The sequence below is a fragment of the Panthera onca genome, chromosome B3 (genome assembly GCF_046562875.1).
Source record: "Panthera onca isolate mPanOnc1 chromosome B3, mPanOnc1 haplotype 2, whole genome shotgun sequence".
Lineage (NCBI taxonomy): Eukaryota > Metazoa > Chordata > Mammalia > Carnivora > Felidae > Panthera > Panthera onca.
In genome coordinates, this window is record NC_138344.1 from 141,040,152 (window position 1) to 141,062,725 (window position 22,574).

Sequence of the window (22,574 nt, forward strand, 5' to 3'; positions counted from 1 at the left end):
CTGGTTGTCACCCTGCCCGGCCTCCCCGCTGTGCTGTCCTCATCCTCCAGCCTCTAACCTGCCCTCCCTGTGCCGGGGACGAGCCGGTGATAAGACAGCCTCATCTGCCTGTGGGCGGAGGGCGGACCCCGGCCGGCCGGGAAAGGAATAAGGGCGGCAGGAGCAGGGAGGTTTCCATGCGGGAGAGAGTGGGGGTGTGCCTGCCCCCTCTCCGGCCTCGATCTGCCCATCCGAGGGGCAAAGCGGCCCCTTCTTCAGCAATTGCACAGTGCACACCATCTCTGGGACAGGCCTAGGGCTGACCCGAGGAGCTCACAGACTCCTGGGGACAGCAGGGAGAGGCTGTGATGGGAGACACCCCAAAGGCCGTGGCGCAAGGGTTAGGTCCGTGACCCCCAAGTTCCAGGGGGTGACTCCGGACGGCAGTGGGGGCAGGTGGGTGGCTATAAGCCCCAGGTAGGCTGGGACACGGGTGGGCACTGGGGCGGTGGGGTGGGGGGTGGGGGTGGGGGCCCCTCGAGAGCAGTGCCCCCCGCTGTCTACCACCCCCCGTCAGCTTACCTGTGCGAGGGCCTTGGTCTCCAGCTGCCTGATGTAGGTGGATGAGGGATCTGTAACGACACAAGTAGGGAGCATCTCGGTCATCAGACTCGGTCTCCGGTGAGAGTCACACCCCCGATCGGAGGCCCTGATGGGACCCTCACAGCCAAGGGGCGGCACACAGCGGGGTATGGGGTCCAGGGAGCCCCGTCCCCGGCACAGTGGGGAAACTGAGGCCCCTGAGGCGTCCGGGACTCCTCCGCTCCACCCTGCCTGACACACAGGAACTTCGGGAGGCGCACGTACTGTGGGCGAGCCACCAGCTTTCCTGGAGGACGCTGCCGACGAGAGCAGCCAGCGGCCGCGCCCTGGGCCAAGCCAGGGACACGCTCCCCAACCGTGCACCCCCAGTTTCCGAAAGCGGCAGGGGGTGAAAGCCACCCTCCCTCACCACCCTCACACGTTTTACAGTCACATCAGAAAGGCAGAAGGGGCGCCTGGGTGGCTTGGTCGGTTAAGCGTCCGACTTCGGCTCAGGTCACGATCTCACGGTCCGTGGGTTCGAGCCCCGTGTCGGGCTCTGTGCCGACAGCTCAGAGCCTGGAGCCTGTTTCAGATTCTGTGTCTCCCTCTCTCTCTCTGCCCCTCCTCTGTTCATACTCTGTCTCTCTCTGTCTCAAAAATAAACGTTAAAAAAATTTAAAAAAAAAAAAAAAAAAAGAAAGGCAGATAAATTGCCCAGTCCTGCCTCCCAGAGCCCTGGTCCTGCCTCCCCATCAGGCTAGAAATCAGCCCCACCAGCAGAGGACAGAAGCGCTAACCCAGTCACCCCGGGCCAGGCTGGGGTGAGGGAGCCTGCCGAGGTGGAAGCCGAGGGCAACCCAGAGCACAGGGGCCAGGAGCGGGCCGCGGGACACACGGCAGGGAGGGGCAGGGCAGGGCAGGCAAGGGGACGCCACCATCACGGCAGGTGTGGCTGTGCAGGTGGAAAGACAGGTCACCCGGTAAGGGACAGGCTCCGTGCTTCCTGTCCACATGAGCACCGCACCGGGGTTCACGCGGCCCGGACACCAGCCTGCACCCCGTCCACCGGGCCAGTCACTCACTGCTCCTCCTGCCCTCAACAGGACACCCGGGCTCCCCAGCCCTTTATCTCAGAAGTCACCATGGGGCGCCTGGGTGGCTCAGTCGGTTAAGCATCCGACTTCAGCTCAGGTCGTGATCTCATAGTTCGTGGGTTCGAGCCCCAAGTCGGGCTCTGTGATGACAGCTCAGAGCCTGGATCCTGCTTCAGATTCTGTGTCTCCCTCTACTCTCTGCCCCTCCCCTGCTCATTCTCTCCCTCTCTCTCTCAAAAATAAATAATAAAGATTTAAAGAATAAAAAAAAAGAAAAGCCACCAGAGAAGCCACCGGACCCTCGGCCAAAGCCACCTCTCTATAGCACTGCCTTGGGAGGTGGACCCTGCGGGACTCATAACACACCTGTGCTGTGGGACAAGCTGGACCATTGGGCCACCTAGGGAAAATGAAGCATCTGCCCCCCGCACACAGCCGGCACTACCCGATGAGCCCCTGGGTGATATGGATATCATGCCCGCCCCCCCCACTCATGCTCAGCTGGCGGTCCCCTCCTCAGAAGGCCAGAACCTCCCTCCGCTGGGGCTGGGGCTCGGCCCAGGCCTCAAGAGCTCCAGCCCATCCATCAGCAAGGCCACCAAGGCCACACTCTGAGGCTACCCCCAGCTACGGGAGGCACTCTGCACACAGAGGTGCCCCCTCTGCCCAGTGACCTGCCTGCTGGGGGGCACTATGGGCAGGGCCTTCGGGAGCTCCGCCCACCCAGCCCTGGCCTGTGCCCAGGAGCATCAGCCTAGCCCGGGAGCAGGAATGGGGGGGATGGCCGGGCCCACCCACTAACCCCTGAGAAATGACACAACAGGCCCCTCCCACCCCGAGTCAGCACCACTCAGCTCCCAGGAATGCGGGGCCTGCTGGAGAGGGAGGAGGGCGGCTCCCCCGCAGGCCTGCCGCCCTCACCCTCAGGGATGGCACTGGGGAGCCCCCATGTGGGGGGCTGCCCCCCACACCACCTCACCACCCCCCAGCCCTGCAGAGCTCCTTGACGGCCAGGAAATCAAGGCTCTGAGTTGAAGTGGTTTGTTCACGGCACAACTCAGGGCAGCAGCAGAGGTGGGACGGAAGCCCGGGGCGGAGGGTGTCCCCAAGGGCCTCCCCGTTAGGACCCCGTGTGCATGCCCTATGCCTGCCCCCCAGCCTCAGTTTATTCTCAGTCAGCCAGGACGGACAGACACTTCCCACATCACACCCAAGCAAACAGGCCTGATGGGAAAGGCCTCAGGGTGTGCCGGGCCCCTCTGGGCATGGGGAGGCAGAGGGGGTGCAGCTGGGGTTCCCCACCTCTTCGTGTCCTCTGCGTGCTGTTGGCAGGAGGGTTCCCTGGGACCCCAGCCGGGGAATCGGACACACGCTGCAGAGATCTCCCAGCTCTCTCGTCTCGCCTTTTAAGACAAGGAGACCCAAGTAACTAGCCGAGCCCTGTGTGGCCTCCCTCTGGGTGGGGTCGGTGGGGGAGGGAAGACCCACCCCGGGGGTGCCACCCGGCAGCCCCACCACCTGGCGAGGGTCCAACAGGCATCCGCCCCACTTTGCAGATTCGAAGGCCGAGGGGAGCGGCGTCCCCCGCTGCGGGCGGGTGAGCAGGGGAGCCCAGGGCCCAGGCTGCCAGACCCTCTCCCCGCCGCCCGGGGCCCACGACCCCAAGCGTCTGGCTGCTGTGAGCTGAGAGCACAGCACCGTGAGGAGGAGCTGGCACGCGTCCCAGAAAGAAGACGTGATTCTCGGTCAAGCCTCTCTCCTGGACCCTCCGCGACCGCCTGATTCTCGGGCACGGCGGCGAGCCGGCCCCCCCTGCTCACCGCGGCCCCCACCGGGGGCAGCACTGCCAGGCACAGCCCTGAACTCAGGAGGGGACCAGTCACCTGCACGCCACCAGGGGCCTGCCCTGCCCTCCACGAGCCATCGGGAAGTGGGCACATTTCCGCCCCGGTTTCCTGGTATAGGGGTGGTTCTGTCTCCCTCTGCCAATTTCTAGGGGTCCACCAGGAGCTCCTAGCATTCCCTTTTTTTTTTTTTTTTAAGTTTATTCATCTTTTTTGAGAGAGAGAGCATGCGAGAGCGAGCGGGGGCGGGACAGAGAGGGAGAGAATCCCAAGCAGGCTCCACGCTGTCAGCGCACAGCCCGACGCGGGGCTCGAACTCACGAACCCTGAGATCGTGACCTGAGCCGAAAGCAGGAATCCGGCGTGAACGACTGAGCCACCCAGGTGCCCCTAGCACTGCCCCTCTTGGTCAGACCACAGCCAGAGTCACGGACTGGGAAGGAGTCAGCAGATGTGCCGACCGAGCCTCAGCGCCCTCTCTGGACTGAGGGCGGGCCGGACACACACCACTGTTCCTGCCCGAGCAAGCCAATCCTTCGGCCACGGCCGGGTCCAGCCCGCACCTCCCAGCATGGCAGCGAGGAAAAGAGAGCGGGGACAGAGCCGGCACCAGGAGAAGGGACACAGGCAAGGCCACAAATGACCCAACAATGCCCCAGCCCCCCCCACCCGCTGCTGCCAGGAGCAGACCTCAGGGCCCACGGGCCACAGCACACAGGCCACACGGGGGCACAGATCCGGCGCTGCCCCCACTCAACCCACCATTGAGGTTTGCCCCAAACCCCACGCAGCTGCAGAGAACAGAGTATCCTTCAGACCACCAGGGTCTGCTGGGCTTTTCCTTCTCATTCCTAGAGCACAACAGGGGAGGTCTCAAAACATTTTAAATCATCTGATGCGTCCAATGGAATCTATCCTCAAGAGTTCGTTCTGATTATGAGGAATGCAGACCGTGGGTGACAGTGGCCAGAAATGGAAACAACCATTTGTCCAATGACAGCAGAGAGCCATGCCCTGTCATTCAAACGACGCGCTGAAGAAGGATGTCTCTCCTCGACAGTATGGAAAACCCTTTACCCCGCCCCCCCCCCCCCCAGTGGAAAGAACTGGACGTAAAAAGGTGCACACAGTTGCTCCTGTGCGTAAAAATATCGATGCAAGGAAATAAATTCAGGAGGGAGGTACGTGGGGACATCGACGGTGGTGCTCACATACGGGGACAAGTGACTATTTATCCACACCACTCGTTGTTAATTTTCAAATAATCTACTTCCAGAGGAGGGAGAAATCTTTCTTCTATTAAAAAAAAAAGAGAGAGAGAAAGGATTAAATTCTCACACCAGCATCTTGCAGAGCCACCCACGGACATCACAGAAGCAGAAGGGTGGCCAGGAGGATGGCCAATCAGCGCCCCCTCTGCCCACCTCTCCCGGCTCTGGTCTGGGGGCCGTTCCTGAGGCCTGAGTCTGCCCCCTCCCCCACCCCACCTCACCCCCCCCCCCCCCCCGAGTTTAAGAGGATTCGAGGCTGCCTCGGCCACATTCAATCCCATCCCCACACTCAGCTCCCCAGACCAGGCTCTGCTCCCTGCCAGGGGCCCAGGAGCCAGACATCTCGTTGCCCATGGGTCAGAGCAGGTGTCCTGCAGCAGGAAGAGTGGCAGCAAGGTGGACCTTCTGGAACAGGGGAGGGAGACCCCGGAGGGCCGGGCTCCCTGGGAGGATGATCCTTCCCAGCAGCCTTGGGCAACTCGTGATCCCGCTGGGCGCCTCTGAGCCCCAGCCTCTCGGAGATGAGTGTGTAATTAAATTAATCCCAGGGTTTGCAGTGGTGAGAAACAGAGCCCCAAGGGAGGGATGCGTCATCTCCCGGCTCGGCTGTTTGTGGGGAAAATGAGAGGTGACTACTGAAGGGACCCCTGGGGCTGGGCTGGCCAGTGTGTCCCCTCAGACCTCCGCAGGCTGCTCCCAGGCCTCACCGGACCAATTCTGGAGGATTCACAATGCAGCTTCTATCTGGGGGCCGGTGGGGGGGTGTGGTGGCGGCAAGGGAGAGGGGCCTGCGATATTCTTGCTTCTGGGAGCTAGAGCGTTGGCCCTCGCCCCGGCCTCCTTGCAGATCCCGTGTTCCCGGGAGAACATGGAGGGTCATGCAGCCCGCGGACGGGAGGGTCTCATGGAGCCCACAGGGTCTGCAAGATCCCCTCACGGGTACAGACCACGAGTCCACCCCTGCCTTCTCAGAGGGTGGGTCTGGCGACACATCACATCCTCCCCTCCTGGCCAGGTACCCTCCCCAGCCTCCCCTCTAGTCCGAATGGTAAAAATCTGAGGGGCACCGGGGTGGCTCAGTCGGTTGAGCATCCCACTTTGGCTCAGGTCATGATCTCACGGTTCGTGGGTTCGAGCCCCGCCTCGGGCTCTGTGCTGAGAGCTCGGAGCCTGCAGTCTGCTTCAGATTCTCTCTCCCCCTCTCTCTCTGCCCCTACCCTGCTCACACTCGGTCTCGCAAAAAATAAATAAACATTTAAAAAAAAAATTAAAAAAAAAAAAAAAAAAAAGAATTTGGGAGCCAGAGTCCACATCCAATCATCCCTGTAAACCCTCGTCACCAACTCAGCCCTAGGCACATAGCAGGCCCTCGGGAAAAGTCTAAACACCTGCCAGCTGGTCAGTTCTCCACCCTACAAGGTCCCACTGGCAGGAGCTCCAATAAAAGCACTCAGCCTGAGACCATGTGTGACACAGCACCCCCACCCCACACAGGACACCCCAGAAAGACCCAGAAGCAGAGCATCCAAGGTGCTAAGAGCAAGTGTCCCTCCAAATCTCATCCAACAGCAACGGCCGGCCACACCGCGAGCTTACGTCTGAGTGTGGGTGCGGCGGGCGTTCAAGTACACGCGGGGTGTGTGGGAGGTGATCCCAGGGAGCCCAGGTACGGGAGTCGGGAGGTGAGGCGGGGAACAGAAGGAGCCGATGAAGCTGGTGTCAATCTGCCCGGGGGGGGGGGGGTCTCAGAGTTACCCCCTGCCCCAGGGCTCGCTGCTGGGGGCAGCTCGCGGGGGACAGGTGCTAATGCCCCAGCGCTGCCCACCCGGAGAGCTACAGGCACCAGCAGGTGAAGTGCACGGTGCACACAGAAGCAGTAAGTGCCACGGGGATCTGGGCAGAGCGCCAACAGTGTCTGTCACAGCTCAGGAGAAAGTACGATCTTCCCCCTCTGCCTAGGAAGGAGTGGGGGCCGGGGGGGGGGGGGTGGTGCACAATGACACACAGTGACACATGGGGCCTGACTCTCCAGCTGCTTCCCTTCCCAACCCTGCCCCCCTCCCAGCCGCCTCCCGCGGAGCGGGGTCCCCACGAGGTCTCGGGGACAGGCAGGCTTGGTGGCAGGCCATTCGTTAGCAGGAGACCGGGCCGCACCCGCCTTGGGCCTCCTCCGTGGGGGTGGCTGACATTTCCACACCGCCGCTCAGTTGATGACATTCCCTTCTCCTTCCACTTCATTAAGATGGGCCGGCACCGGGGCCTGTGGCTCCATCGGGGCAGAAGGGCCTCATCAAACACCAGCACATCGCCGTTCCGGGCGTCCGGCCCTCTGCCCCAGAGGGTGGACCCGGCTCCTGAGAGAGAGCACATCTGCTCTCCCGTGGACCTGGCTTCTCGGCTTCTCTCCCTTCTCCCCAGCCAGGACTCCGCCCCAAGGGACAGCAAGTGCCTACCACTACCTGTAGGTCGGGGCTTGGAAATCAAAACCGGGGGGCCAGGCCTGGGAGATGCCCCCAACGTGCAGATGAGGTAACTGAGGCTCAGGGAGGTGAAGTGAGATTCGTAGACCACGCACGGCCGGAGCGGCCTCCTCCGGTTCAGTGCAGCCCCGGGCTCTAGACGCAAGCAGAGGCCACCCTTCCTGCAGCGCCCGGCCCCCGCTGGCCAGTGCTCAGTCCCCGAGGGGCCTCTGTCCCACCCTGTCCCGCCCACAGGCCAGATCAGCATGTCTTGGAGCTGCATGGCCCTGCCGCCCTCACGTCTGACACATCGCACTCCCGGTCCCCTCCAGCAGCACCTGGAAATGGTCCATCTCCTTAAGGGGCCCGGGGGATGCTCTAACCCCAGGCTCACCTACTTCCTGAACGCTGGGCCTCTGCTGGACAGAAGCCTCTGGAATGTTGAAGGCTCCCGACGTAGGTGAGGAGACACGAGAAGCTGTTTCCTGACCTCAGTGCAGTGCGCCCGCTCAAACCCTCCCAGGGACCCTGCCAGGAGGGCAGCAGAAAGCCTGTCCTATAGAGGAGAAGAAGGATGCTCACAGAGTGACCGGGTCTGCCCAAGCTCACAAAGCCAGGCACCAGCAGGACCAACAGCCATGCATGCTCGTCCAAGGGCATGGTCCCCTTTCTCAGAGGATCCCCCAGCCTAATGGAGGGGGCAAAGACTGAACAGGTATATACAGCCTGGGGGGGAGAGGGCAGGGAGAAATCAGGGGCTCCTTCCTGAAGGAGGCGGCATCTGAGCTGAGCCCTGGACTGAGATGAAAGCAAGCAGAGCTGATAGGCAGGCAAGTGGAGCGGGGATGGAAGGCAAGTCTGAGCAGGGCACAGCGTGAGCAAAGGCACAGAAGCGAGACCATGGCAGGCAGGTTGGGGAGCACCTGAGCTGCTCGAAGGCCATCAGTATCTGCTTCCTGGCACACACCGCAGCCCGGAGAGGCGCGGGCTGAATGTGAGACAGGTATTACTTATGGATGAAGGCGAGAGGACTGAGGGAGGCATATCGGGGGGAACATCGGGTTCCTGTGAGGACGCCTCTGAGCCGTGGCAGCACTGAGCCAGGCTGGGCACCTTGGCCCCTGCCGCTCCCTCCTCTGCCTGGTTGCCCACCTGAGCTGCCGGGCAGGTGAGCAGGGGGGCCCGGGCCAAGGCCACTAGCCACAAGCTCAGCAGTGACTCCCAGAGCCCCAGGAGTGGGACAGGGTTCTCACATCCACGCAGGGCATTGAGAACGGCACCTTCTTCCCATTCACACACTGAACTTCTACTAGGTTAGAGCAGGTGCCGGGCAAAACCCCCAGCGTCACCCCATGTGATCCTCATGCCAAGCTGATGAGACGGGTCCTGTCATTACTAGCCCTGTTTAGTGGAGAGGAGCCTGAGCCTCAGAGAGGTTAAGTATCAAGTCCAAAGTCACACAGTGAGAACACTGCCCCGCAGCCTCTGTGCCAACAGGCTGGCACCCAGCCCCTCCCACTCCACCTCCATGCCAAGACAGGCAGGATCACGGAAACCTTAACTCAAGAGATGAAACGGAATGGCCACAATCGGAGCCCCACCCTCCCCATCCTGAGCCCACAGAGGAAAGAAAATTAACTGGCGCTGAGAAAAACAAATAATTGCGTTAATGAAAACTGGGACCTGTCCCTGCTGGCCATTCAGCCTCTCCCAAGACACATGGCTGCCCTGTTGCTCGCTGTCTGCCCCTCTGCGTGCTCTTGCACCGCTCTGGGGACCCTTGTGGATCAGCACCCTGTCTACCCAGGGCCTCAAGGGTGCCTGGCGTTTAATTCCAGAAAAGCCACATGGCTTCCAGACCCGGACCGCAATCTCGAGGGAGCAGCCAAACAGGAAGCTGTGTCCAAGTTGGCTGATTCAGAACGTGCCCGGCTTGGATCCGCCTGGTCGCCTCTGGTATTCTCAAACCAAACACTCAGACTCGTTTCTCCATCTACTACTTAGAAAGCCTGGCAAGTCCATTTGAAACGGTGTCATTATTTCCAGCCAGAGGAGAAGAGGAAAAAGAGAATTCCCCTCCTGTTAATTTCGCTCCCAGAAATTAACCTGTATGTGCAGGTGTGGGTGAGGGCGCTGTCCAAGTCTCCGCCCCACCAACCTTGACTTCACTGTGAATGATTGGAAATCATCCATAAAGGCCAAGAACCAAAGTCTACCCGGCTGCCTGGCAAGGACACCTAGCCACACCGGGGCCAGTGGCTCTCAGCATGGCGGCACGGACACTCCCCAGGGACTCTTTGATATCTGCTATCTTCCTCCCTGAGATCAACTGCACTGAACTCTAGGGCAGGTCCCTGGACGTCCACATGCATTTTAGATGTCCTCCAGGTGATTTTAACACATATGCGAGGCTGGGAACCCCTGATCTATGCTGAGCAGTGACTGTTCCAACCATCCGCCTCTCCGGCTCCACCTGTGAGGAGCCCCTAGCCCATCCAGCCGAAGTGCAGGGATTTTGCTGAGGCTGAGGTATGCAGGACTTAGGTCTGAAATGGGCTTGGGGTGGGGAAAGATAACATTTACTGAGCCCCGAAATATATGTGGCAAGCCCCCTTGGTAGCAAAAAGGGGGGACGTAGACTACTTTCGGGAGAAAGGAGGGGGGTTGTTTTTTTCATTAGATGTCAGTCAGGTCTCTATTGAGTGCCAGGCCCTGCGTAATGGAACCAGCCGTCCTTCAGAAGACGCAGGAACAGCGGGGAGGCATTGGCGGGGGCAGGACACCAGGAGACTCCAGCCATGTGCAGAGGTGGGAACGTGTGGCCAAAGAAGCAGGCTCAGGAAAGTGGGAAAACCTAGGTGTGGTGGGGCCATCAGACCCAGGGGATCCCTGTTCCCAGACACACGGGAGCCGGAGGTGAGGCAAAGAGGTCTGACGTCTCAGCAAGCACTTCACCCTACACATGAGAAGCAGTGGTGGGGCTCAAAGGCTCGGGAGGCAGCATCACGTCTGCACAGGCTTCACTGACTCAGTGAAAACAAGAATAAATTATCACGAGCCAGGTGGTGGGATTGCTGGGGTGGTGAGAGCCCAGAGAAGAGAGCTCCGTGTGGAACGGACTCCACGGAAAGATGCCGAAGCCACGTGGAGGGGGCAGACTGGGACCCAGAGAAGCTTGCACACCTGGCACGTGGCCCACGTGGCATCCTGTGCCTGTGGGGTAGAGACGGAGTATTTTGTGAACAGAGTTGCAGCAGCTGACTGGCCATCGTCTAGAACAAAATTTGATCCCAACCTCACACCGCACACAGAAAGCAGTTCCAACGGGGACAGAGCGTTCTACGTGAAAAGGCAAACTTGAAATCGAGGCTTTTCTGAGACGTGCTACAACATGAATGACCCTTACAACTTCATGCCACGGGAAAGAAGCCTTCACAAAAGACCACATACTGTAGGCTCGCATTTGTATGAAACACCCAGAACAGGCAAATTTATAGAGACGGAAAGTAGATCAGCGGTTGCCAGGGGCCAAGGGGAAGAAAGATTGGGGAGTGACAACTAATGGGCACAGCCTCTTTCCAGGGTGATGAAAAGGCTCTGGAATCCATTTTCATAGTTGTGCAACTCTGTGAATATACTCAAAAACACACTACACTGATTTACATATAAACCAGGAGAATTTTGTCTCAATGCAGCAGTTATAAAAATGAACCACCGCAGCTTTCAGGTACAAAGGCTTTCTCACTCAAGAGACAAAAAGAGGGGCGCCCGGGTGGCTCAGTCGATTAAGCGCCCAACTTCGGCTCAGGCCATGATCTCACAGCTTGTGAGTTCGAGCCCTGCGTCGGGCTCTGTGCTGACAGCTGGGAGCCTGGAGCCTGCTTCGGATTCTGTGTGTCCCTTTCTCCGCCCTTCCCCTGCTCATGCTCTTGCCCGCTCTCTCTCTCTCTCCCTCAAAAATAAATAAACACAATGGGGCGCCTGGGTGGCTCAGTCGGTTAAGCGTCCGACTTCGGCTCAGGTCACGATCTCACTGTCCGTGAGTTCGAGCCCCGCGTCAGGCTCTGTGCTAACTGCTCAGAGCCTGGAGCCTGTTTCAGATTCTGTGTCTCCCTCTCTCTCTGCCCCTCCCCCGTTCATGCTCTGTCTCTCTCTGTCTCAAAAATAAATAAACATTTAAAAAATTTTTAAAAAAATAATTAAATAAATAAATAAACACTAAAAAAAAGGTTTTTTTAAAGAAAAGAAAGAAAAAAGAACAAACCATAAAGGGAAAGCCTGTCAAACCCCGTTGTGTGAACATTACAACCTTGCCGAACAGCAAACGACAGATCTGTGGGCACAGTTAGAAGACCAGCTGCCATCGGGGAAGTGCCGTGTTCAAGTCCCGCCCCAGAATGGACAGAGGGTCACACGGAATACACACAGGACTCCTATAAATCAATAAGGAAATACGTGAGTACGGGCACAGGCTCCATGGAAGGTGAGTCACAGACGGAAATGTGCAAGAAGACGCCCGCTGCGTGCGTCATCAGGGAAATGCAAATTAAGACAATGAGATGCCACCTCAGTTACTGGACTGGCAGAAAGCGTGAAGGGGTAAGTCGGTGTGATGGCAAGTGCGTAAGAACCGGGGAGCGCGGGGTGCCCACTGGGGCACCTGACGCAGCTTCCTGCCCTATACAAGGTGTGCACGCCCTCAAGGAGCCCAGGCACAGCTGTGCGAGGAGACACGTACAAGAACGCGTCCGCAGCACCGGCCACGGCAGCGCAAAATAGGACACCACCACAGCATCCCCTTGGAAGACAGGATGGTCTGTAGTTTTGACCAAACAACGAAACAGGAGAGGTAGAAATGAAAGGAGGTAACTAAACGTCCTCAGATGACTAGGGACAGGTCTCAAAAACACAGCGGGCGCAGGTAGCTGGTGGACACACACAGATACAACGTCGTGCAGACAAAGGCGCATCATCACACGTCGTTTCCGGATATACGACCTACCAGAGAAGCAAAACGCTACGCAGGAGAATGATGAGCACCGAGTTCCAGGCTGAAGGTCTCTCAGGGCGGGGGTCGGGTGGAGACACGGCGCACCCCATCTCTACCTATAACACTTTATTACATAAGAGGAAAGGCTCTGAGCCTAACGTGCGTTATTGTTGACGATCTGATGAGAGTAGGCAGCGGAATAAATAGTTGTTTCCTTACTGTCCAAGCTTGTTGCTTTTTATAGAATTCCTAACAAAAAAATAACGCTTTTTGCGTAAAAGGAAAAGAAGAACAGCACGACGCACCCTCCAGAAGAGACACTGGAGACTCCGGATGGCAGAAGGCCCCCTCCGTGGCCCCCGGGTACCAGGCTGCCCGTGGTAGACTCACAATGGGCAGTGAGCTCCTTGGGGCCACCCTCTCCCGAGGGGTGCAGTCCAACCGCGGCGGGTCAAGAGCCCCCCGAGGAGAGGAGGGGTCCACAGGATAGAGAGGCTGCCAGAGGCGAGGTCACCTTCCTGCCAACAGTTAGGGGACAAGAGCAAGCCCCTTCCTGCCCCACATGCTCTGTGACCTTGGACAAGCCCCTTCCTTGGGGAACGGAGAAACGGGGGTGGGAGTCCCAAATGACCCAGACAGCTCTGAGGGCAGGACAGGGACGCTGGAACCCCAGCAAGACAGCGTCCCTGCAATTAGGTGGGGCGGTGAGGACCCGCCCAGTTAGAAATGACAGACTTGGTGTGGGGACAGCAAAGTAAACTTCCTGTTTCACGTAAAACCCACGGCACAGTGACTACGGACCAAAGGATCACCCACAAGGCCCAAGGCCTGCTTAAAGGCGCCACCGCCCCCCAAAAGTCCTGGGGAGGGCGCACTCCTCTGGCCGCAGGAGGGCCCAGCCCCTTCCCCGCCCAGGGATCTCCAGGCAAGAGGACAGACCTGGAGGTGGCAATGCCAACAACAGAAGCCACCAGCGCGTGGCAGCCGTCGAGGTTCCTGCAGGAAGGGGCAGCGTGGGGTAGAGAAGGAACGTTGTCAAAGGCCCCAGCAGCACGGTCCATGTAACCAGAAGCCTCAGTTTCCCCACGTGGCGTCACAAGCGACTTGTTCTGGATGAAGATCTCAGGTGGGCCCAACCTGATCTCGCCAGTGTTTAACATTGGAGAGCCCGGGGGCGCCTGGGTGGCCCAATCGGTTAAGCCCCTGACTCTTGGTTTCAGGTCATGATCTCATGGTTTGTGGGTTCAAGCCCCATGTGGGGTTCTGCGCTGAGAGTGTGGAGCCTGCTCGGGATTCTCTCTCTCTGTCTCTCTCCGTCTAACCCTCCCCAGCATGCTTGTGCGCACTCTCTCTCTCTCCCTGTCTCTCAAAAATAAATAAACATTAAAAGAAAAAAAAAAAGTGATAGAAACCAACCTCTGGGAAGCTGCCGCGAGGTCTAAGAAAGGCAGCAGCTCTGAAAGCCCCAGGCACTTAGTAGGCACTCAGTAAAACCACCCCATCCCCCCCACTGCCCACCGTTTAATGGCATGACCTTGATGGGAAGGAATGGCCTGCCAAGGGCACGCCCGCGTCTGCGCTCAGCCCGAGGAGACAGCGGCGCACGCCGGGCCTGTGATGTCAGGCCACACTCACCTCCACTGGCTCACCCGGGCCCCCAGCACCTGCCTCCTTTTCACTCTCTAGCACAGGCCGGTGCATCACCACCGACTTTAAAAAGCGGAGCTATGAATCCAGTTTAGCCACGTGACGCTTGCAGGCTGTTGGAAGCAAACACGGAATCCCCTTTGGTTGTAAAGTAAACACCTCCTCGATCTCAAGTTGCGATTTTTGCAGGATGTGGAGTCTAGGGGCCGCTAAGCGGTGGTGACGTGGGGACGAGCTGGTTCCACGTGCTTCTTCTCAGAGAAGCCCTCCCAACCATCAGCTCAGGGGCTAGACAGACCCCAGTGACCAACAGCCAACCAACACAGACACAGAGCAGGGGCCTATGGGGAGGGTGGGAGGGGCAGGCGAGCGAGCAGGTGACTACAGGCTGAGACCAGAGCCCCCGCCAAGTCCAAGCTCAGTCTCCCCGCGAACTGCGCTCCCAGTTCAAAGCCCCCAGGGAACAAGGCCCAAGAGATGGCCCAAGGCAAATCCGGGCAGAAGAGTGAGCCCAGCAAAGAAGAGAGGAACGTGGCAAGAGGAGGAATGAGCCAAGCCATCACTAACCCCAGCCCCAGGCCCACAGAGGGGAACCCTGGGCTGAGGGGGAGGCCAGGGAGGATGCCTGTGGTCACAGATCACCCGGAGGTCTCATCTGACTGTCGCCAGGCTGGGGGAGTCCCGGTGTGAGGCTCAGGGAAGAAGGATAAGGCTCTTCCAGGCCAGGCCCCCAGCCCCCTGCACCATCAGCCCGAGACCCCCACCCCCACCCCACCCAGGCTGCCCCGGCCGAGCCAGGGAGCAGAGAGGGCCGCTCTCCTGGGACACAGGGTAGATGGGCAGGGCCCGGACTGCTGCGATCCTGCCACATGACCCAACCACTCGGGAAGCTAATACCCCTGTGTGCCTGCCCGAGGTCAGTGCGGGGGCCAGGCTGGCTCCAGAAGGCCTGGACTGCCCCGGCCCGGGCTGGGCCCTCACTACAGTTCCAGGAGGAGGTATCCCTACCACCCTGTGAGGCATGCCTGGGCGTGGAGTCAGCAGGTGCGGGCTGGCTGTGTGCTAGGCAAGAGCGTCCATCCCCGAGCCTCAACGTCCCCTTGGTACAGCGGAGGGACATCGGGCACCAGGAGCCTCCGGAAGGAAAGGGCTGGTACTGCTGGTGTTGGGTGCCGATGCTGGGCCCAGGGTGTCTGTGGTGCAGGGGACCCCCCACTCCAGCTGTCACCCGTCTGCATTCTTCTCCCACCATCACCTGTGGGCCTGGATCTCCCAATGACCCTCAGGCCCAGGGTACCTCTCACCCAGGAAACTCAGCTGAAATTTCCCTTTGAACCCATATTTCTCCCCACATGGGAGGGGGTGCATAAGCTTCTGGGGTTCAAAGGTCACCTGCTCACCCTGCACAGGACTTGGAAAACCTTCCACTTCCCACCATGACATCAGGTAACCCAAAATAGGACTGACAGGCCAGGAGCCCACTGTCCTGCTGGCCAGGCACCTGTTACCCCAGGCCGCTGAGGACGGGCCGGGGGCCGTGATCCTCAATGAGAGAGTGACCTCCCCTGACAGAGCCAGAATCAAAGGTCAGGAGAGAGGTGGAGGGTCAGCTAGGCCTCTGTAATCACAGCTGTGTGACCTTGCACTAGTGAATCAATGTCTCTGAGCCTCTGCATCCTCATCTGTAAAGGAAGGAGTGATGCCCCCTCACAGGGCTGCCAGGAGGATTCTGGAACACCCAGGCTCAGGAATTTGCGGGGGGGGGGGGGGGGGGGTGGCGAACAATCTTCTCACTGGTCCTTCCACGGCCTTTACAAGCACAAGCCTGGAGTTCGAATCCCCTCATGGCACTTGAGCAAAGGACTCCTCCTGAGGTCTAGGCGTTGCCATCTGAGACGGAGGCCTCCTTCTCAGAGCTATCTTCTGGAGGAAGCCCACGTTGGGCGCCTCACCCAGGCCGGCACCTGGTGACTCTGTGCCGACCCCGTCTCCCCACCACCTGCGGCCACGGGAGCGGTGTTGTTCCAGTTACTCCATGAAGCTCTGCCCACTGCTTTGCTGCTTAAACTCCCCAGGGATGCTCCTCCCCTAGGGTGCTCCTCCCCCAGTGCTGCTCCCCCCAGGGGTGCCTCTCCCCAGGGATTTTCCCCCCGGCGGTGCTCCCCCCACACAGGTGCTCCCCCATACTCGGGTTCTCTCCCCAGTGCTGCTCCTCCCTAGGGCGCTCGTCCCACTAGTACTCCCCCACAGGTGCTCCTCCCCCACAGGTGCCCCCCCATACACAGGTGCTCCCCCCACCGCTGTTCCCAGGGGTGCTCTCCCCAGTGCCATTCCTCCCTAGGGTGCTCCTCTCCATTGATGCTCCCCGCATGGGTGCTCCCCCCAGTGCTGTTCCTCCCCATAGATGCTCCCCAGGGGTGCTCCCCCCCAGGGATGCTCCCCACCCCTCCGAAGGAGCTGTGGTTGCCCCCCTACCCAAGTTCTTCCACAGCGCCTCTGGCAGAGCCTACACTACTGGGAAGACCCCCCCCAGCCCCTGCCAGCCTCAGTAGGCCAGCGCCCCCCGAGTGTGCAGGGCCCAGGCCTGAGTCCTTCCCCATGGGACCACGCACACCCCTCTGCGGTTCCAGCGGAATGGCATCACACACCAAGCCTGGCGCCCGGAGAAGGTTAGCACCCCTCACGCCCTTGCACCTTGCTCTCGATCCTCGAAGCCCCGCCCTGGGACCGAGCGGGAACCAGGGGCCTTCTCCACAGGCTCAAACCCCCACCCGGGGCTGAGAGACGTGACCAGAGAAGCTCGTCACCATAAACAGTGCACACGGGCATCCGGGCACCTGCAGTGAGGGCAGCACTGTGTGCACCAGGGGCCTGAGCTCAAGTTCTGGCCGTGCCACCGCGTGCTGTGTGACCCCGGGCAGGCTGCTGCCCTCTCTGGGATCCCAGAACGCCCCTCTGTACAACGCGGAAGTGGAAAGCCTCTAAGGGCCCTTCCGGCACAGGTAGACTGGCATGCCACCTGCCCACGCAGCTGTTTCTTCAAGGAAGATATGAAGGAGAACAGACGCGAAGCTGCAGAGAGCCGGCGCTAGGGTGAGGTCAAAGTTTGGTTACTACCTAGAATAAACAGGCCTCAGTCCTTCAGAGGAAGCTCCACCCCCTCCCCCACCCCCCAGCTGGCCAAGTGCCAAGAGGAAGGGAGGGAGCGGGTGGGGCACAAAGGAGTGTGTCACTGCTCCCACAGGTGACAGGTGACAGCTGGGCGCCAGGAACTGCCCCACAGCCAACCCCAGCTCTCCACAGAACAACCACACAAGGCGTGGCAGGGGACCCAGAGGGGAGCTCGGGGTCAGGACAAAGGGGCCTTTAAGGGCAGCCGGTCCCAACCTCTCCTTCTAACATCAGGGTGAACCAGGGACCCCAAGGTGTTCGCCAACTTGTCTGAGGTCACAGGCCGTCAGTGGCAGGGCCGGGCCGAGAGCGGGCCCCCGGGCCCCCAGGCTCCACGGTGACCCTGTAAGGACACGTCAAATTCCACCTCCCTTCTCCTCTCTGGCCCACAGCCAGCTGTTTGTCCCAGGCAAGGTGACCATGACAATCACAATGACAGCTGGGGACTACAATCACGTTGGATAAAATAAGAATCCTGTGTCCACACTGATAAAAACCACGTGCACACACAGGCCGCTGCAGGAGAAGGGGAAGGCCCTCCCGGCAGAAGGCCAACCACTGAGAGCAGACGGAATGAGGGAGCCAGAAGTCACCATCCACGGGCCAGAGTGACGACCCATGGATGCCACCCTGGCAGGTGAGGGTCCGGTGAGGATCGGGACACCGCGGTCTCAAAGCGGCCCCACGGGGGATTTGTTAATGACAAAGATCACTTCGCTCGCCCCACAGCGGGGAAAACTTCGAGAAACCTCAGAGACCAATGGATCCAAGGTTGCTGGGACCCAAGATGACACATTCTGGGTGCCTCCCGACAGGATGGGCGAGCACTCAGCGTATCGCCGACGGCGGTTCCCACCCAAGACACTCCGACTCGAATCACGAGGCAACGTGAGACTGAGCCAAACACGTGGCGGGTCCCCACTCCGCGAAAACGCCAATGGACCGTCACAGGACGACTGCGTAGGCAGGGACGCTAAAGACTGTGCAGTGCGTGGCCCGGACCGGAGCCCGATCAGCAGAGACCTGCCACAGGGCATCGCGGCCAGCTTCCTCACGCTGACCCCCGTGCGGGGGCGACGCGACTGAGCCCAAGTATTTGGTTCGGCAAAAACCGCAGAAACAAGGCAGAAACGGACAGCAAGAATGATAAACATCTCCTCTGCTTGTAGATGTTTTAAAAACGGGAAAATGCTGAGCCAATGCCAGTCACACTGCGTCAACTTCCGACATTGCCATCCTGAGCGCCGTTGAGCCGCATTCCCCAGAGTGGCTTCCACGGGGGTCACGCGGAGCCCCTGCCACAGCCGAACACCAGCCGCACCTGCGACCGGCCAGGGGCGACCGTCATCCAGAACCACTGCCGTGCATTAAAGGGGCTGCCCCGGTCCAGCAGGAAAACCATCTACGTTTGTCCAACAACAGGCAAGGGTTACATAAATTCTGGTTAACCCCCCGCCCCGAAGGGATGTTTTGCAGACACTGACAAGGTTTACGAAGATGGAGGGAGAAAAGCATCTGACGCAGCGTTGAGTGAAAAAAGCCAGGTTCCACATTAAACACGTGGCAAGATAATCAGCGGCCAAAACAGTCGTGCGCGGAGGAGAAAATAAACAGTTCGACCAGAGACGAGAAATCTTCAGAGCAGGGTCTGGGGGACTGGGCTAAATGGGTGCTTTGGGTTTCTTTCTACTGGTCCAAATCCACCCCCCCACCCCGTCCCTGACAGACGCGTACCCCTCTTAGAAGTAAATAAACGCCTCCCCCCCTCCACTGAACACAGCAGGGATCGCTTCCTCTCGCAAGAGCTGCTCAAGCCAGCTGCCTCCTTGGGCGGATGTGTGCTGGGTACCGGGGATGGGGCCCCAGGGGCTCTCGGCAAAGCGCTGCCTCTCCGTGGATGCGACGCGGCCCTCGCACCTGCCCACGCGTGCAGTGGGGGGGGGGGGGGATCTTATTAGCTCAGACGTGCAGCCAGGGTCAGGCCTCCGTGGAGAACGGGCAGGTGTGAGGGGCTGTGCTGGGAGACCCCGGGATGACTCACGAACCCGCTGAGTCTCTGCTTTCCCATCTGTGAAACAGCGATGATCGCATGCGTGCGTATGTGCACACACGCATGCGCACACGCGGACACACACACACACGCGTGCACGCGCACACACACACACACACACAGCAGGATTACTGGAAGGAACGAAGGCCCGCAAAACCACCCTGCATAAAACCACAGGGCAGGAAGGGGAACGGTAAATGCCACGCATAACAATTCCAGAGCCTTCCATCAACCAGCTGCCAGACAGGCCCTCACCACTCCTAATTCTGACTCTCAAGGACATCCAATGGGTCCAGCCCACTCCTTCTACATGGACATTTGAGCCCATCAGAGGAGGGTGCGAAGAAGAAGCGTTCTTAGAAGGCCCTGGAGGGAGGCTCCTCGATTCAAAGCATGCCTCCACCCTGCCACCCGGCCCCACAGCCCGGAGAAAGGGCCATGCCGGTCACACACCCCACAAGGGCGCAGTCTGGTTAATCAACAGCCACAGCCCAGCTCTGTCCCAACACTGGAGCCCATGGGAACCTCAGAAATGCCTTCTACAGAAAGAAACCAAGGTCCGGAGAGGGGCTGAGCCTCCCTGGGAGTCACAGAGCCAGGAGGAGAAATCAAGCCCCCACCCAGCCCAGGGCCTGCCTGCGTTCACTGTGGCCCCAGGGGGATTCTAGCTGCACTGAGCGGTTCAAACAGCTCCCCCAGAGCCCAGGGGCCAAAGAGCTGATCAGGCAGACAGCTATGCTCTGACAGAGCTACCCCCGGCTCAGCCAGGGCCACATCCCGCTGCAGCCACAGGACAGCCCTCTGTCCAGCTAGGACATCTCACTCACCAGCATGAACCATCAGACGTGGCACCGCCCCTGGACACCGCCATGTTGGAACATCCTTGGCCTCTCATGCTACTCCGGGCTGAGAGCTGAGCTGGCATACATCATATGGCCCCAGCCTGTCCAGAGGGCTGGGCCAGGCGAACTCTGTAGAGTTCCCCACTCCCGGCCAGGTCCTCCTCCCACAAGGCCCAAACACAGCCTGGCCCAGGTAGGGCAGCCCACACCTGGGCTGGGGACAGGACAGAGTCCCCGGCCCTTCTTACCTGTTTCCCCAAGGGCATGCTGCCTTTGGGGCTGGGGGGGGGGGGGGGGGCTCTGCCTCTCTTTTCAATGGAGCCCAAGCGTCCCTCTTGGTGCTGAGGTCCTGCTCCAGGCAACAAATGACGAGGTTGACCTCGACCAAGGCACTGAGGAGGCCAGAAATGGGCAGTCACCTCCCCACAGGCCGACCACTCTGGTCTCCTGGGACCCAAGGCCAGAAGAGCCTCTAAATGGGCAGATGTGAAAAGACCCCACCCCAGACCTGAAGCTGAGGCGGGAGACCCGTGTTCCTGACCTACAGGCCTTGGGAGGACCGGCAGGGATCTCATCCCTCCCGGAGACAAGCCGGTGGCCCGGGTGTGGCTCAGCGGGTGGCCGGGGGCCTCCCTGGTGGCAGGGCGCCTGGCCCCCACTTGGTTTCCCCCTCCCCAGGGGACATTCACAGGGCCGCCGGGCCCCTCCCACTGGAGAATCAGGGCATCACTAAGCTTCGATGCTCACCCTGGACACGGAAGTTGGGGCACCTCGGCTGCTACTCAAAGCGCCTTCCCTACAAGCAGGTAGATCCTAAAGTCGTCGGGTTGTACACGAGGAAACGGCCCCCAGAGGCGTGTCACAGCCACCCCAGTCAACCGGGTGTGAGGGGACCTCTTCTCTCAGCACCCCACCCCCCCACCTCAGGGTCAGGGGCCCCAGGGGCAGCCACACTATGGTGTCCTTAATTGGTCACTTTAAGACGTAGCCCATATCCACTCTGTATGGAAGCCAGCGGACCCCGTGTTGGGATGTGTTTGGCTCCTGGGGTCCCCTCTCTGCGAACCAGCAGCACAAGTCCTACACTCTGGAGCTGAGGAAGCCAGGGAGAGGCTGGCTCGAGGCGGGATCCCCCAAGGTCACAGACCAACAGCCCTGAGAGTGTCCTAGCCTCTGCCCCGCTCTCTGTCACCACACTAGGGGCTTCTGGGGGCCCGCCCCCAGCCAACAGCTCACCCCCAAACCCTGCCTGGGCCTGAGCCCACCCAACCACAGGAGAGATCAGGCAGCACCAGCCTTTCTCCGGGGCTCAGAGGGAAGAGAAGAGAAGGCTTATTTTACACCTCCTGGCCCTGGCCGTCTTCCTACATCCTCAGGATAATGCACTGGGGCCCAGCCCCCCACCGCCCACTTCTACGTCCAGCCTCTAAAATTCAGAGATCACACAGACTGGGGAGAGGGGGCCAGGCGGCAGCAAGTCCACAGGGAGCCACCGTGGAAAGAGGGTCTGACCAAGCCAGCCCTACACCCCAACCTCCCTCCCGGACCTGCAGGTGTCTCCCTTCCTCCCACAGGAGGCAGGACCCAAGCCTGCAAGTCTGTGGGGAGGGGGGCTCACCAGGCAGCATTGGAAGGCTGCGCCTGTCCAGAGTAACTGTTCCCCGGAGCCCCAGGGTCCTTCAGTAAACCAGAGCACCCGAGGGTAACTTTCTCACGGCTGCCACTGATGTGATAGGCAAAATTAAGCCCCTACATGTCTGGATACGTGCACTGGGACAGCATGAGCTTGGGCACGTTACTCTGGCAACCGACCCACACTGGCATTCCTCCATTTACCCAGCCTGAAAAGACACTCGCTGGGGGAAAATGCACTGGGGGCCAGCCAAGGGCTCCTAGAGAGGCAGGGCCAGGAGGAGGCGAGGTCGGGGGGTGGGGGTGGGGGGATCCACAGCTGTCTCACGGACAGGCAGACCCAGACCCAGATGCTCAAGGGCACCTCCTCCGTGCTGGGCCCTGGGGTCACACACCCCGAGGACAAGGGTCTGCCCCAGGAGCTCACTGCAGCAAAGGGGTGGGGGCCGGGCTGATGCACCCACAGGCACAGGGGTAGGGAGGACGGAGGGTGCAAGGCCAGGGGGCAGGGGGTGGGGGTGGGGGTGTCGAGAACAGAGGGGAAAAGAGAGAGAGATTGACACCCATCCTCGCCTCGTGACCTTGGCACCTGAAGGTCCCTAAATTGCCGCTTTCTCAGCTGTGGGCCTCTGCAGCACCGGTGAGATTAAATTAAATTTGAAGAGCCTAGTACGGTGCCTGAGCCCCAACAATATGTGTCTCTGCCGCTCACCACTTTGTCCCGCCCGCGGCATCCCTACCGGTCACTCAGGCCTCAAGGGCAGTGGGGGCCAGGGTCATCCCTCTGCCTCCGCGAGCTGTCACCCCGGGCCCGCACAGAATCGGAGCTCCACACCTCTCAATCCGAGACTGAGCCTCCACGGGGGCAGGGGGAGCAGCCTGGCCACAGCCACAGCCACAGCCACAGCCACATGGCACCACAACTGGGTTGAATCAGGGCCGCCCCGTCCACAGGAGACCACATCCAAAACCCAGCCAGGGTCAGCCTGCCTTGCGGGCGGACGGAAGGT

General features: G+C 60.2%; 1 protein-coding gene across 3 annotated transcripts in view; it reads right to left on the bottom strand.

Moving 5' to 3' along the window:
• Nucleotides 1-22,574, bottom strand: part of CCDC85C (coiled-coil domain containing 85C) — a 79,000-nt gene that overhangs the window by 17,766 nt on the left and 38,660 nt on the right. For all 3 annotated transcript variants that reach the window (XM_078447869.2, XM_078447867.2, XM_078447868.2), the window contains exon 2: nucleotides 562-611. In XM_078447869.2, the coding sequence (XP_078303995.2) occupies nucleotides 562-611 (50 nt within the window). The remainder of the gene's footprint in view (nucleotides 1-561; nucleotides 612-22,574) is intronic.